The 16,390-nt window shown below is 40.2% G+C and overlaps 2 protein-coding genes across 8 annotated transcripts; both read right to left on the reverse strand.

Moving 5' to 3' along the window:
- Nucleotides 1–536: 536 nt before the first annotated feature.
- Nucleotides 537–5,961, reverse strand: LOC135106309 (U8 snoRNA-decapping enzyme-like). Of its 5 annotated transcripts, none has more exons than XM_064015190.1 (6): nt 5,531–5,961; nt 5,142–5,201; nt 4,496–4,651; nt 3,143–3,298; nt 2,359–2,469; nt 537–1,191 (listed from the first exon to the last, which is right to left on the reverse strand). In XM_064015190.1, exons 2-6 carry the CDS (start codon nt 5,181–5,183, stop codon nt 988–990), a joined length of 669 nt encoding a protein of 222 aa, XP_063871260.1. In that variant the 5' UTR covers nt 5,184–5,201; nt 5,531–5,961; the 3' UTR covers nt 537–987. The 5 variants fall into 5 exon arrangements, with proteins under 5 accessions (XP_063871260.1, XP_063871256.1, XP_063871257.1 ...); XM_064015186.1 differs by having other exon boundaries at nt 5,142–5,286; nt 5,531–5,932; XM_064015187.1 differs by having other exon boundaries at nt 5,142–5,294; nt 5,531–5,932.
- A 1,698-nt stretch (nt 5,962–7,659) lies between these two features.
- LOC135106308 (failed axon connections homolog) lies at nt 7,660–16,192 on the reverse strand. Of its 3 annotated transcripts, XM_064015183.1 has the most exons (8): nt 16,126–16,192; nt 15,810–15,837; nt 14,535–14,696; nt 13,739–13,875; nt 9,857–10,049; nt 9,240–9,445; nt 8,732–8,848; nt 7,660–8,292 (listed from the first exon to the last, which is right to left on the reverse strand). In XM_064015183.1, the coding sequence occupies exons 3-8, from the start codon at nt 14,684–14,686 to the stop codon at nt 8,195–8,197; spliced, it is 903 nt and encodes a 300-aa protein (XP_063871253.1). In that variant the 5' UTR covers nt 14,687–14,696; nt 15,810–15,837; nt 16,126–16,192; the 3' UTR covers nt 7,660–8,194. The 3 variants fall into 3 exon arrangements, with proteins under 3 accessions (XP_063871253.1, XP_063871255.1, XP_063871252.1); XM_064015185.1 differs by lacking the exon at nt 16,126–16,192 and having other exon boundaries at nt 15,793–15,822; XM_064015182.1 differs by lacking the exons at nt 15,810–15,837; nt 16,126–16,192 and adding an exon at nt 15,241–15,275.
- Nucleotides 16,193–16,390: the final 198 nt, after the last annotated feature.

Here is a 16,390-nt window from a genome sequence, read left to right on the forward strand (position 1 = left end):
CCCATGGAGGCTTTTTGGTGCCAAATCATACTCAGAACACTACAGAGGGACAGAGCAACAGAAGTGTGGCATGCAACACATTGCCACACTGGCAGCACTTGATCACAGCCGCTTTAAATTTTCTGTCAGGTGGAACGAGTCCGCCTCATGGCAGCACTAACTCCACAGGATGTGATGCATCAGGGACCGCTGCAGGTGCTGGAGGGAGTGATGGGGGAGGATGACATTCATCCGACAGTTCTGGATAACCCATTCGGCTTTTTCTTTGGAGACTGGCACCTCAGCGGGCCTTTCTCTTTTTTTTTTTTTTAAGTGACTTTTCTCATAGCTTGCATTGTTTGTATATCAAGTTTTCTTTTACATAATATAGGATGTTCATATACCAGCATGCAAGGGTATTGTACAGTGCCTCCAAAGTGTAATGCCATTTTCAGCCTCTTCCTCATGTCACTGGCATCATTCACACACCTGAAATGCTGACTTGTCCTGACACCACACACCACACACCTGGCCAGGGATCCACTGAATGGAGATGGTTGATAATCTTCCCTTTTATTTTACATATTTTACAACAAAAGCAGATAAAGTACAAAGAAGAAAGGTGTTTAGAACTAATATTTACATTATCAATGCTTTACAAATTTCTAAAACTGTATTTTCAGTACTATTCACATTGCAACCTATAAGTAGGTTAAAGAAAAATTATTCTCTTATAAGAATGACAATAAACAATATTTAAATTATATATACACTAATACTGTATATATGTATACCAATAAAATATCCTTGATTCAACACTTCGTAATTCAATTTTTTGTGCAATCCAAATCATTTTAAGTGACTGACAAGAATTCTGCAAATAAAAACTGTTACCTATATTATGTTTCCTGCTTCCCAGACTTCTTCATAAGGATATTTGCGGCAACAATGCATATCAACACCAATTATTTTCTAGTAGATAGACAGACAGACATACATTATAATACATTAAAATCTATTGGGAGCCAGCTTAAGATTTTGGCTTTTGAGGATCACATCACTGATCTCATGCTCTGTGAGCAGCTTGGAATGATGGAGTGCAAGCAGCAACTGCTGCTTTGATGTGCCAGCAAACTTGTTGTTGAGGAAGGCTGGCAGGCCATTGTACATGTTGTCCATGGTGTACAGAGGGACACGCACGCTGCCCATTACCTGAAGCAACAGGTATATATTTTGCATGAATGCCTATAGTGTATATAGTATATGAGTGCGGTAGATGCAGTGGATGGCTGAATGTAAGAGGATGACCTCAAATGTAATGGGAACGTGCAGTGCTGGAACATGTGAGAAGAGAATGACAGCATCAGAGCTTGCACATAGGGAACACAAGGGCTGGAATAAATTAAGATTTTCTGTCATGGCCACCCCCTATCCCCCTGTGGAAGTTCTTAGATGTAGGTACCTAGATGACTGCTAAACAATTCAGACAAGGCATCATAAAAAGAAAAACAGTATATCTTGACTTCAGGCACTCACTGCTATGTTCAGGTACAAAGTAACAGTGGATTTACACAAAAGGATGTCCTTTGGTGATACTTAGGTAACTCCAAGCTAAATCTTGGTCACTTTTGCTTGGAGGTTTTGGTGAAATTTTGTTGTTGCCATAAACACTAAGATTGCTGTTTGCATTAGAAGCACACAACTACATCAGCACAACACATGTGCACAACTGATGTAAGAACAGTTTTTAATCTTAGTTCTAAGCAATGTTGACACTTGAGGTGCTCGCAATTCACATCACTTATTCATTAATTTGAAACCATTGACTAATGTTTAGAAAATCACAGACATTGCATCCAGGCCCCTGACACTCTGCAAAAGCTTTCATACCTGCATTTTTAATCTTCTAATACTTTCCTTTCTAATACCAAGTATGTATTATAAGGGGTTCAAATCTTGGACAGTCTCTATTCATGAAAAAGGAAATTATAGTAAGAAATAATACAAATTAAATCAGTAACTTAAATTCCCAGCACACTCTCCACTGACCCTCCCAAGACTGTATCTGTCATTGAAAAAGCATGTGTGGACAGGAATGAGTTACACTTGGAAAAGACGGTTTTGTTGCTAACTCTTATTTTCCAAAACTTAAAAGACAGCCCACATATATAAATTTCATTACATCATGCCTTAGTTTTATGTTAGTGGTTAGGATACTGCCCTGGCAGCAATCAAGTATATATATAGTGTGTGGACAAAGACAGGAAAATTATTTCCCCGATCTGTCTCTGAATGGGTTGACAAACAAGTGTCAATGACAGGCACAATCCATGCAAAGGTAGAATCTTTCTAGTCACAACTACCAGAGAAGCTACTCACCTCCTTGCCATAATCTCTACTCTGAAGACAAGATTTCTCCAAGGCAATGAACTGCTCCAGTGTCACCTCCTTAATAAAGAAGTGTAGTACCAGCCTGCGGTCACCAGCCACCTGCAATACCACATGTGTTTAATGCACTCAGAATCTCATATGCACATTAACACTTTCAAGTTTTTATTGTCAAAAATGAGTGAGGATTCCTACAAACATCCTTGCTCTCATTTCCTCACTTCTTCACTGAATCCTAAATATCTGAACACCTCACATAACTAGGCTCTCAGGACTGGGAATAGACAAAAATAAAAATTATTCCACTGTGCGCAAAGCACAATGGAATTATTATCTGATAATTCTTTTCAACCCATATAACTTAATTCAGTAACAAGATGCAATATAATCATTGTGCAGTGTTTGAAACAAAATAGAAAATATCCTTTTATATTAAATTGTTATTCTAATTTTCTATGTATACATGTCAGGAATATATTATAATGATTTATATAAATATCACCTAAATCTACTTACTTACACATTCTAGGTAGAGAAATGCATTAAATTACATGGCTGATCGCAATTTACTATGGTTTAAAAGTGAACTACAGAAATAAAGCTGGATTACTGAATCACTGACAAGTCTGATATATGGCAGAAAGGAAGCTCATGTGCCATGGTACTTTGTGTACTTCAGTGGTGCCTGTACTCTGCATTGTTTGTTACTAAGTAGTGCAGTGGTGTGGTCCCCACCTAGTTTGTTATGGTGCAGCTTGAACACTGTGACCCTCACCTGAGTACTGTAGTAGTCACTCCAGGTTACTGGGTGAGTTGATGGATCCCAGCCAATTTCCTCCATTAACTCACGGTTGAGGCCTTCCACCATATCTTCTCCTTTATCTACCAAGCCACCTGGGAAGCCAAAGGTCCCATCAAACCTCAGCTGCATCTGCAATGAAATGTATCTGTGGTAAGGACTGACCAGATGAGGAAACCTGCAGAAAATAAAATGTGATATTTGTGATGTTTATTGGATGACACCAAATCACCTGATAACTTAGTATACTCTAGTAGTCTGAGATGTCTAGTATCTATCTACACCTGCTACCCATTATGAAGAGCTCCACCAAGGGCATGGCTGTGATGGGATTTATATGATAGCAAGCAAGTTTTTTTCAGTAAAGGATAGCTGAAGAGTATACAGAAAGCCCACACAGCAGGGATGTATGCCTTGGTTATACTAGCAACAATCAGTGCTCAGTGACTATTTGTGCTGAGACACCTCAATGTTGTAGAATCAAAGCCAGTAATTTTCACATCATCTAAACTCCATACCATAACTACCAACATGCGAGTCCATCATGAGTAGGGTGCTGAGGACTTCTCCATCACTTGCAACACCCCTCAGAGCTGCCCAGACAAACTAGGGATTTATGTCAACCCATCACAAGAGCTTCCAGGCAAGACAACTATACCCAGACAACTCTAAATGCTCCCAACACCTTGACTTATTCTGAGTTAATCTTAAAAGCCACCTGCTCCCTGCTAATTCCTGCAATGTTACTTCTTACAGCCCAATTACATCTACAATACAATACCACACACCTACTACCAGAAGCTCACAAGACTTCTTCTCAGTGCTTCTACAATCCTTACATTACTTTATTGTTGTTCCCTTTATAAAGCAGCAATGTAGAATCCTTGGCTTTTCTGTTCATCTTGTACTGCTGTACTCTGCTTGTACTCTGGGAGGGTGGCATAAACAATGAACATTCATGTATAGGTACATTATAAATATTTCCCTCTCCTCCACCTCTGTACTTTAGAAGTCCTGGAATTCCCCAGCCTCATTTTTTTATTTTATGTATGGCTACCTGAATCTCCTGTCAATTAGGATGAATGTCTCCATCATAAACTATTAATTTTCTAAACTCACAAACAACAGACAATAATCAATTTGCCATTCTAACAAAATATTTTCCCCACAATTCCCACATACTATAAATATCAAATTCATGAATCAAAACCCAAATTCAACCCTAGTAAGTTATGGAGCAACTCAGCATAAAGATTAGTGTTAGTAATAGTAACAGCAGCAGCAGCAGCAGCAATACTGCAATAATATTTTCATAGACATAACACCTACCATGACAGCTGCCCGATACTCCCCAAACATTGATCTGCCTTCCTGCCGTGCCCACAGACACACATGTGCTCCCATCCGGTAGTTGTCCAGCTTCTTGGACTCGGCTAATGGTATGAGGCCTTTTGTGACAGTGCGAAGCTGCAGGCATGATGGGATCTAGGAAAAGTACATAATTAGTGAAATATGTAGGTACCTGTGACTAAACAGCCACAGAGAGAAATCTCTTATATACACTTAATAGTAATTTTGAAACTATAATATTTGGACCAGAAGAGGGGTGAAAGTAAAGTCAGAATGACTATACCTTTTAGCAATGCCTAACATTAACAGATAAACTACAACTGAAACTGATATGACTATAAGCAAAATATCAGATTTACTGTAAAGGCTGTTAAGATTACAGCTAATCCATTCTTAGAGGACCTTCATTATTTATGAAAATCAACAAAGTATAAAAAGCAAAGTCAGAAGAAAATACAAGAGAGAATAAATTAGTCCATGCAATACTGGAATGTGATGGACATTTGCAGGCTCACAGGCACCTCTGCTCAGACTGGTTCCCCCTATCTAAAGTACTTGGATTTTCAGTGTAAAGGAAGCAGAATGAGTTACCCAAAGAATGGCAGGAAGCCATTTGGCATCTCACCTCAGGAATTGGAAAATCACTTGGTGCTGACTCTACAGACATCTTCAGCAGTAGTTTGGTCTGATGGAAAGGTATTCACAGGATAAAGTATTCTTTGGCTATTTCTGTTCTCCCTGCTGTGTGGTAGATTTGTAACTCTGAAATGCTATAACCCTAATATTAAACAGTATTTCATATTCATTATGTAGACCATTACAGCACAATCCAACCATTGCATCAGTCCTGTGGATCCTGTCTTGGATTTCTAGGACTCAAAGTGGAGTGGCATGAATGAGCTAACCAAAAATTTTTTCCTCCATGTCGAAATGAATAAAAATTAATGCTCAATTAACTATTTTCTTTACATATCAGCTTATCTTGCAGCATACCAACATGTTAGAGTGAATTACCTGAGTAAGACGGGTATACTCCTCCCTAAATACCCACACGAGCGAGTAATGGCTGAGGGTGAGGCGGCTAGCGAGTCCTGTCCTCCCAGCTGGTGACAAGCACACACACTGACACTCTAAACTACCTCAGTCCCAAGACCCTCTGCTGTCCTCACTACGTCACAATGAAAGTATGTCCGGCCGGCGACACATGATAAGTCACGAATCCCTTTTATCACCCACACTCTATATCACCTATTTTTCTGCTACTCACTCACGTCACCACCAGCTTCCCTTGGCGATCAATCCTTCGTACCCATATCAGAGTGCACAGCTCATAAGCCTCTCTATTCCGTTATTCCTCCATGCTATACGTCCATCAGTCACTCCCTCTCTCGCCTCAAACCTCTCGAGTTCACACAGCACTCGTGATCAGCTGATGCTTGTTATGACAGTCAGGTGGTGATACCTCGGGAATTCGCCTTTACAACCGCGCTACATTCTATTCCCAGGAAGCTAGGGAGACTCTTAAGCTTCCTTATTCTATTCTTACCACGCTTCAATTTGCTTTTTTTTTATTATTTCATCTCTTATATTTTTTTTCACATTTTATATAGAGATCCTCTTTCGATCCTCCTCTTTTCCATTTTCTACATTGACAGAGGACTTCCCCCCTCGCCAAGTGTTGTGCCTGCAGTTACATTTCCCATCAATAAATTTGTCTGCTATGGTTACTCAAATGACATAACGAGGATCATTGTCACTGTCATGCAAGGTGTCAAGATACAGGGGTCCACACGCCTGGTTTCTTTGATCAAAATATGCTTTTTGTCACTGCAGAGGTGTGTCTGTGTGTGTGTGTGTGTGTGTGTGTAATTTCGTCATGCTACAGCAACATGCGCAATGCACCATGACCATGCAAGGACAGTGGTGTGATAAATCTAAGCGTGAACAGGACAACTGATAGTAATGCTAATATAAACAGTAACAATAATCCCCGAAATACAATATCATGTAGTAAATACAATTATCTCGCCTCTCAGATAAGTGCTTCACCGAATTGTCATACTACAGAATTCAGTGAATAGCACACAGGAAGGACAGCGCTTTCGTCAGTGACTGCAACATCCCTGGAAATGGCTTATTTGTGATGTCATCTTCTCAACAGATAAAGTCTTAATATCTATAATTTCACAACCTTACGTACATCTCACTGCCAATATGGGTTTCGTCGTGGTCGTTCTATTGGTGATCTGATATTCCTCACTGAATATTTTGCTATTGCCTCAAATGTATCAGAAGCATTTGAGAGATCTTATATCTCTTCTTCATGTATAGTTTTGTGTGGCGGCTTCATTTGGTATTTAACTTTAACAGCTCAGTAAAGACATTCTAATTCTTAGTTATTCGAGTGTTTTATCAAGCTTTATTCTTATTTATTTTATTTATTATCTTTTTCGGTGTTAATGTCAAAAAGACATTGTAGGTTGGCTGTTTCAAATGCGTACAATTCTTGACCAGAAATTCATTTGGCTGTTTCCCATCCTGAATAGTTTCTCTTTCCACGGGTTGATCCCCATCATACTTAAAACACTGTATTACTCTCTATATCCTAAGCCTCCATTTAGAATCTTGTACATTTATTTCATGCATCTCCCAACCCAGCCTGCGATTTACTTTGGGCGCCATATCTGTTCCTTGTCATTCTTCATAAACAATTTCTATTAATCCTTGAATTAATTTTAATGCAAAGCGGGGAACATTTCCAATCGTTTCTGTATCCTTCCTTCGGGAGGGCGACCAGACTACACACTCCACATGCAGACGGACAGTCGACTTAAATAGATTCTACATGTAATATCCTTTAATGAATAACTCCTACCTATCATACCCATAATTTCCTTGATATTGTTTACCCGTTTCTTTTTAATATGCAGTCCAGTCTTATGTTCATTAGTGATAACTCCTGCGTCTTTCTCACACTGTTGTCAGTCTTCAGGTGGTATCTACAGTTGTTTCTTGTGGCTTATGTTGCTCAGCGTGTATCTTCAGGTTCTTACACTTCCCCCGGATGAAATTTGAGAAGCTAAGAGAGAGAGAGAGAGAGAGAGAGAGAATTTTATATTGCTTGGGTCAGTAAAACATATATACATGCGTATAGAGAAAATGTATTAATGCCATTAATGCCAATAGCGATCAGTAAGACAATCACATTTACACATACTCGTAAGGGAAAGAAGAAAAACGTACCATACTTGACGAGAAATTTAAACAAAAAATAAAAGAATACGTTAGAAGATAGGAAGAGAACACAGGCAAGAAGTTATGAAGAAATTAGAAAAAAAATCAAGAGTCAAGAGGAAAAGTAAAGGAAAGAAGGAGCTGAAGGGGGATAAAGAGAAGGAACTTGAAGAAGAAAGAACTTGCACATGAAATTAATATCTGGTAACCAAAAACCCGCTGCTTGGTACTGAGGAACCTTGCTACTCGATTCTACATACGAGTAAGGAAGATGAGAGGACAGAGGGAAGGGTCTTATCACTGCTCTCTCTCTCTCTGTAAGACACACATCGGTAGGGGAAATTTACATTAATATCGACTGTGGGGGAAAAAATAATCTCTTGTCATCATCTTCCTATGGCTCCACTGTAACTGATGGAGGAGGACTGAAGACGCGTGGAGGCGTTACGATACTGGTTGGGGCGGGTCAAGACAGGCGTTCCAATCAGGCCAGAACTTGTCCTTAACACGCAGACAGTATGAGCGGAGGTTAGGGAAGTCAGCTGTTGAGATGGGGAAGAGATCGTTAGTATATAAAATTTATTCTACTACAAAATATAAATAAATAATAATAACAATAATCATAAAAAGGAGGGTGGTAGCAGGAGCGCTTTCTTTTTGTATTATATATAATCCTATCTGATTTTGGACATGTCTGGAATTAAAATTTCTAGTTATTTAATTTAGTTTTTTCATTTGACTTCTATTTACTTTTTACTTATTGCAAAATGAATGGTTACCTTGCTGAACACATGGTATTTAGTGTATAAATTTATGTACTGCATTGCTTTATAGTTAACTAATTCTTTAGGATGAATACTCAAAATATACAATACATACAAAATTATACACATGAAACAAACAAAATTTATAAATATATAGAAGACTTTTTTATTATTACAGAGAAGCAGGCAGCAAATGTTCCCAGAGGGCTGGACTTACTCTCCAGCATCCTGGCATAGGGGGAGCCCGCTGAGGCATACATAAGTTGGCACAAGAACCCAAACACGGCACAGTCCACCTCGGTCGGCTTGTCCCCCATCAGGAAGTCCTTGTCACCTGATAGGAAGAAACCATAACTAATACCCTGTCCCTTTATCTCACACCAATAATTCGAATTTGGGAACAAGCTCATCAGTAATGTGTGCATGATGTGATAAGTCTCTTTGTAAGCGGGGCTCTGGCTTGGGGAAACAACAAATGCATGAAAGGAAGGCCCAATCTAGATGACAGTCCCTAAAGATAATGATCAGAAAGGGATTATCCACAGTTATAAGCGTCTTGAAAGAAGTGCAAGTAGTATTAGCTCACTGAATGCTGATGGCACTGACACTTGCATCAATTACGCAATGCTAGACAACATAAAGAATAATACAGAAGAGAAAATACAGAAGCTGGCAGGAAGTTCCAGAGTTTACCAGTACACTGCACCTCAAACCAGCCTATTTACCTAGGTGGGTAGCAAGGGCAGCCAGATCCTGTTTGCACAGATATTCTATATCATGTGGACTGTGTCGCCCCATCCCCTGCATCCAGATTAACTTCTTAAAGTGCCGGACAAACGCTGTTAAACTCAGCCTCACAAAGAAGGGCACGTACATTCCAGTCAGTATCGCCCTTCCGCCGTCTTGCACGTAACGCCAGTATGCCAGACCCCTGGGGAAGAGAGGAATGATGTATATTGATAAAGCATGTTGTCACCTAATTCTTACCTTAAAAAAATAAATGCATAAATAAATAAGTGAAATAAATAAATAAATAAAACTTTATTTCATGAAACGTTTATAATTTTCATAATTTTTTAATTAATCTACACATTGAAAGAAAAGACGACTGAACAATGAAAGACAAGTAGAAAGACAAACATGTTGACAGACGCGTGGATAGACGTGTCAGCAAGTACACAAACAAGGAGTCAGAAAGACAGGCAGTGAGACACATATCAATCAATCAATCAATCAATCAATATCTCTCTCTCTCTCTCTCTCTCTCTCTCTCTCTCTCTCTCTCTCTCTCTCTCTCTCTCTCTCTCTCTCTCTCTCTCTCTCTCTCCCTCCCGCTACCCACCACAAGGTATTGTTCTCCAACATGATCCTGAGGGCGTGCGCCGTGGCCTTCTCCTCTCGGCTCAGGTGGGAGCTGAAGTCCTTGTTGAACTTGGAGGCCAGATGTTCCATGACGAACTGGGAGTCTGCCAGATCCTGTCCGTTCAGTGTGATCCACGGGGATTTGCCCTTCGACCCCATCGGTTCCTCGTAGTCTACCTGAGAGCATATGGAATCTTCATATTTTTCTTTTTTCTAGCAAACCTACTGCATTGTACTATGTAATACAAAACGGCAAATGATGGTGGTAATAATAATAATAATAATAATAGTAATAATAATAATAATAATAATAATAATAATAATAATAATAATAATAATTTGCTGAGATGGTAGTCACGAGTCTGGACACGTGACCAAAGACTTGTGATGCACCTCTTTTACCTACTTTGCCAAAATACTGATTGTTATGACATGGATGTGGTTCGTATTTAGTACAAGTTTTATTGTACCCTCATTAAGCAGAAGGAACATGTGATGTATCTAGTGAAATTATTTTGTTGTCATACACAACTTACGATACAATTCATGTGTATTTTTTTTCCGCCATTATTGATTAAGGATGCCATTCATAAACTGTGGCTCTTTGCTCATGATGGCCAGCATGATAGGCAGGAAGGATGCACCATCACTGACTTAGAGAAGAACGACTCCATCCCTACCTAGATCATTTAATTTCAAACTCCGTTTCGTCATCATCGCCCGAGTGATATGTCTCTGAATTCGCATCTTCTTGAAATCCGCGTCGTTTCCGTGAAACGTCATCTTGAAACCCGAGTCGTCATTGTGAAACGTTTTGAAACACGAGTCGCGTTTCAAAAAGTGTCTCCGGAGTCGTCTGTGTCTTTGGCAAGACTGGAACAGACAGCTTCTGAATTACGCCAAGCAAATAAACGCTTCCATGTGGTGGATACAGACAGACGAGTTACTCAGTTTGGAAACAGTTATCTTTGGTAACACCGGCTCTTGTCACCCCGCTGTAGCGCATCCACATCCGCATCAATGAAGGCAACAGTTGATATGAGGCCTCGCTCAGCAGGTTGACAGATAACAGTTCTAGATTGTGGCGAGCACTAAATCTATCGAGGTGAAGCCACCAAGAAAAGGCTGGTAAGCTTTTTTCCAACTTCTGTAGTACGATTATAATATAAATGTCCAATAATTCCAAGGAATGAAAATAAGCAAGACGTAGTGCACGATGATACAAGGAGTGCCGGTGTTTTCCGAGCTGTCACCATGAGGCGAAGCTTCCAGCCAAGGTCAACTGCATGCATTGTGTAGTGGGAGAGTTGTTAACATGTTAATATTAATGTTATGCATTTATGGTTTTCTTTGGGAAAATTATTCTAGTTCCGACTAGGTTTTTATTCACCAGCTATTGATGAAAAAAAAAAAAACGCTATATATCTTGTAAACATTTGATCAAACTACTACCACTATTACTATCCTTTGAAGGTGTTTCCAGCGTCCCCGCGCTTCAATATTTAGTGTCTCGTCGGAAGTATTTACGAGACGCTGACCGAACGTTTAATGAAAGGAGCAAGATACTACTGATCTACCAAGGAATTTAATCCCTAAGCGTCAAACATTTGTTACCGACAACTAGCCTCCTACAAGGCCGATTGCGTCATCACTACGCCCACGCCAGCAACAGTGACGAAGCGATCTGAGGCTGCAAGTATCATCTTTGTGGAGTAAGTCTCAGAGAAATAAACGGCATCGTTTAAATTCCATTGGAACTAAACACAGATAGTGGATGGAGGAAATTAAATTTGGCCCACAGGAAGAGCCATTCGGTAAGAATACATTTGGGGGGAGAGCGGGAACAACACTGGCAAGAAGGGCCGAAGGGCCAGTCTGTGTGACTGGAGGCGTTGTAAAATTGATTATAAGCAATGAAAAATAGTGAAAAGCTACAGACGATTCTTCATTTTACGAGTAGGCAATGAAGCCTAAGAATTTTACAGGGCCAGCAAAATTAAATGACTAATATACAGTTCTGGTGTGTTTTGTAAGTTATCAGACATGTTGTGCAAGTCATGAACACTTGAGGTGATGCCTATCAAGCATGTGATATCAGTGGGTTCATTATCACAGTGGCACCACTACACAAGAAAGATCATTGAGAGTTCAAGACTGATGACGGTAACCTCAAATGTCGAAGCTTGTGAAATGAAAGATGAAGCCTAGACCAAGAAGAGCAAAGATGATACTCACCAGATATTAGACTAGACTCAATAACTACTCAAATCAGATCATGACATCCTCAAGTCTTCATAATTAGGGTGGACAATGTGACTCGCTCCTGATTCTATGTCTATCCGAATGCAGCAAGGGATGAACCATTAAAGAAAAGTTTTTTTCTTTTTTTTAGCATAGACACCAAAGGCTGAAATCACCTGTTCGGCTTTGGCATGCAACCCAAAGGATCCCATGGTTAGAAAAGTTAATTTATTAATTAAGGGGACACTATTCCAAGTCAGTGGATGAGTCCGTACGACAAAGCTTTGTTGTATGAAACAGTAGCGAAGGAAAAGTTCAACAAGCACTGAAGTAATGTTTGGAAAAGAAAAGGTGGTGGCTCCTCTGCTGCAGCCGTCCAGCAGGAGCTTCATCTGGCAACACGGCAAGCCAGCTGAGATTTGCAGCCCAAGAGGGATCTTTACAGATCATAAAAGGCACACATGACGTACACCACAGTTCATGATGCTGTAAGATTGAGTGCTTTCACTGGCTTGCAAAACATTTCAAACATAAGTGATAATTCTCTTACACTAATGTAGTAGAGCGCTATACAATCCCTTGGAGGCAGGTCTCAATTAAACTAGCAAAGTGGCCTTCATTGAGTGAATGCACCAGTGCGAGGCAAACAAGGAAGTGGTGCCTGACGAACAACTGTTGCCGGGCTGTGGTAAATCAGAGTGACGCGATAACAAGACAAAACATAAGACCTTTCCACTGTGACGTTGATAGGGTAAAGGCGATAATACCTTCTGACAACAAGATTGAATATATAGATAAGCTTTTTACATGTGCAGGTGGAACTACTATTGGCAACTTAACCTCCCACTAAGTAACGAAAATGCTCACAACATTCATGAGCTTACCCGCACCTCCAGTATATACTGCGCACCATCATCCTTGAGATCCGCATTCCTAAAAATCACGTTTCTAATCCTTATGAATAATCCGCAAGGGCTCGCTACCCTCATGGTACATAGGGAAAGCTGCAACACGCCAGTGGACCGACACACAGCAGGCCCTGATGTCCACTATCACCCCTGTTTATAAACCATTATACGTCTTGCCTTCTTCAGAAACTTTCCATTCACTCATCACCAACAACCTGTTTAGTCATTATTAATTTTAGTCGAAATTCAGTATTTCATCTTCTTTATAAATATTACTTTGTCAGGCTTGAATGCTTTACTTGATATATCCTGTACTAACCCTCAGTATTTTGTCTACACCTCAGCTTGTTACATCTCCTACGCCACTTGACCCTCACAGTTATTTGTCACATTTTCTATGAATTACTAACCAGAGACATCTCTTCTTGTTCTACACCCACTTCCAAACATCATACTCCCCAGACACTTATCCTCAATTTTTGAAGATCGTTTCTGACTCCTTTTTGGGGACTGACGCCTCAGCAGACTTTTTTTATTTCTTTTTTTTTTTTTTTTTTTTGCCCTTAACCGGCGTCCCTTTTACATAAAAAAGAAAATAGCAAAATTTATTTACTTGTTTTAATCTTCTTGTTTCTTGTATCTGCTTATAAAGATTTCATACATTACTTCTAGTGTTGTGAATTATTGGATATCGCAGTGAAAAGGTTCAACACCTACCTCATACTTGATGTCGGCCATCCTCAGGTAGGTCTCCAGCTTGAGCACGAACGGGGACAGGTTGGGCAAGTTCTTCCCCCGCACAAACATGTGCAGCACCACCACATCCTGGCCAGCCGCCTCCCACCGCTTCCTGAAACACCACCACTTTCAACCACAGCGCCTCACTCATTTCACTTACCACCTTCTGACACCGAATACCCGTGCAATTAACCCTTTGAGATATGGTTCTGTAATCACAAATCACTCGGGCATTTCTTCTCGCTTTCCAGCAACTTATAAATAGTATACTGATTACATATTCACCCATTATTATTTTTATTCCTTTATTATTTCTTTTAAGTGACTCATCAATTCTTAGTATGAAAAAAATAAATCATTCATAACAGTAGATTTCCAGAATCCCGCCCTCACACTGAAGAATTGTACTTTTTTGCCTCTGGTAAGTAAAATAATGCAACTGATTACTATTGTCATTATCGTCGTAATTTATAATTTTACCTAACCCTCCCCTGAACTGTTACTTTTAAGCCATCCCTGAAGATTGACAACTGCGAAAGCAATGGCGTATGTAACAATGGAGTGCACTTTGATAGAAGAAAATATAGTTACCACCAGATCAAAACCGCTTTACGCAATAGTAATAAATACCACAATATGTAGATACGAGTAACAAATAGACAAATATATAATGACATCCACAACCCTCCCACTATCATAATTACTACTACTACCACTACTACTACTACTTTAAACAAGTCAGATGAAGAAGTCCTCCACAATCATACATACCTTCTCTGTTGTTTCTGGACATAGGCCCGCACCTTCACCACCGCCACCACCACCACAGCCGCCACAGCCACGCGACGACTGCGCTTCCACAGCCACGACAGCCCCCTAGCTCCCACCGCCGCTGGCCATTGAAGCTGAGCCATGAGCTGCATGATCACCTTGCTGGAAACAAAACGCGTCACTCCCGAGATGTCCCAGCACCGCGACACACACACACACACACACACACACACACACACACACACACACACACACGAGTAACTAAGCTGGAGGAAAGATGGAAAAGATAATTACGGTGAACAAATACGCAACAAGTCACAATAAACCACGAAATTTAACGAGAAGAGGAAATAAAATGCCGTTTTCCAAATAGAGAAGAATACTCTCTCTGAGGAAGAGGTGTGTGCAAATAATATACAAATACCTAAAGAAAATGTGTTTAAAAGTTATTAGATGGGAAATTACGAGTTCAATTCAATCTTGTGAAAATGCAACTAAGTAAACACAGAACACAACAGCAGCAGCATCAGCGCGTGACAGTGGAATGAAATCTTATCTATTTTATTTAACTTTTCATTAGTAAATCATCGTTCACTCGTGTCCATGGTCGTGTAGTTGTATAAGCACGTGCAATAATCTGACGACACAGTGCACACTTACCAAAGTACTGCTTTCTTGAACACACGGCGAACTAAAATACTCGTACCTTATGGCATCTCTTGGCATTACAGAATTAAGTCATCCTCACTCGGCCTGACGCAACACACTATCTCTCTCTCTCTCTCTCTCTCTCTGGCAAGTAACATTATTAACAATACTGTATACTTCACTGTTATGTCATTACCGTCCTGATTACAACTGTCTACAGAATGAATAGGTTCTTGAATATAGTAGTTAGGCTGTAGTAATAATAATAATAATAATAATAATAATAATAATAATAACGATTGTAATGACATAATAATGCGGCCGCTGGAGTGAGGCGGTTCTGGTTGTTAATTTACCACACACACTCCTAATTCCTTTTCCACTTGATACACAACCACGGATGCATAATGTACATACTCCTAACGTATTGTATGATAGATCTACACCACTGATTCGGGAACTACCACACCAAGCAAGTGCGCCGCGTAATTTTCCTTTATAGGTATACTTATGTGTTCTTCAGTTTGCGCCTCTTAGTAGGGCTGCACTACACTAAGTACAGGGTTGGTGCGCCTTCATAGTCCAAGATATAATTATATACAGCACTTACCACCAAGGACGACTCACCTTTTCGGATGCTGCGCCGCGTCTGTAACTGCTCGCTCCGAACAAGGGAAAAGAAACACACGAACCGGTAACTATGTGCGTGACATCTACCGCGCACCACCACTCACCTGACTCACCATCTCTTAATCATTTATCTCTTAACTATTCATTCTCTACAGATATGGACGTGACATTCCTGACCATGGGCAAATATGATGAGAAGAGAATTTATGATTATTTAACCATCTATGCAAGGATCTGTTTGTTTACTTTAATTGACTACAGCTGAAGGCCTTTTTAGCATCATTATGGTATTTCCGCTTCTCGTGTATATCACCTGTGCGTCTGATACGGTTATGCTTGCTATGATCAAGGTGTTATTGCTGCGACAGAGATTTGATGCGAGTGTGACTGTGCTGTAGTGGGAAAGTCTCCTATATGGGCGAGTACTATCTTGCGATTATTTGACCTTCAAAGTAGCGGCGGGAACCTTGCTGACTCATTATGACAGTAACTCCCGTGGCGGTCAGGGGGCAGATGGGCGCTGTGTGAGAGAGAGAGAGAGAGAGAGAGAGAGAGAGAGAGAGAGAGAGAGAGAGAGA

The sequence above is a fragment of the Scylla paramamosain genome, chromosome 13 (genome assembly GCF_035594125.1).
Source record: "Scylla paramamosain isolate STU-SP2022 chromosome 13, ASM3559412v1, whole genome shotgun sequence".
Classification (NCBI taxonomy): domain Eukaryota; kingdom Metazoa; phylum Arthropoda; class Malacostraca; order Decapoda; family Portunidae; genus Scylla; species Scylla paramamosain.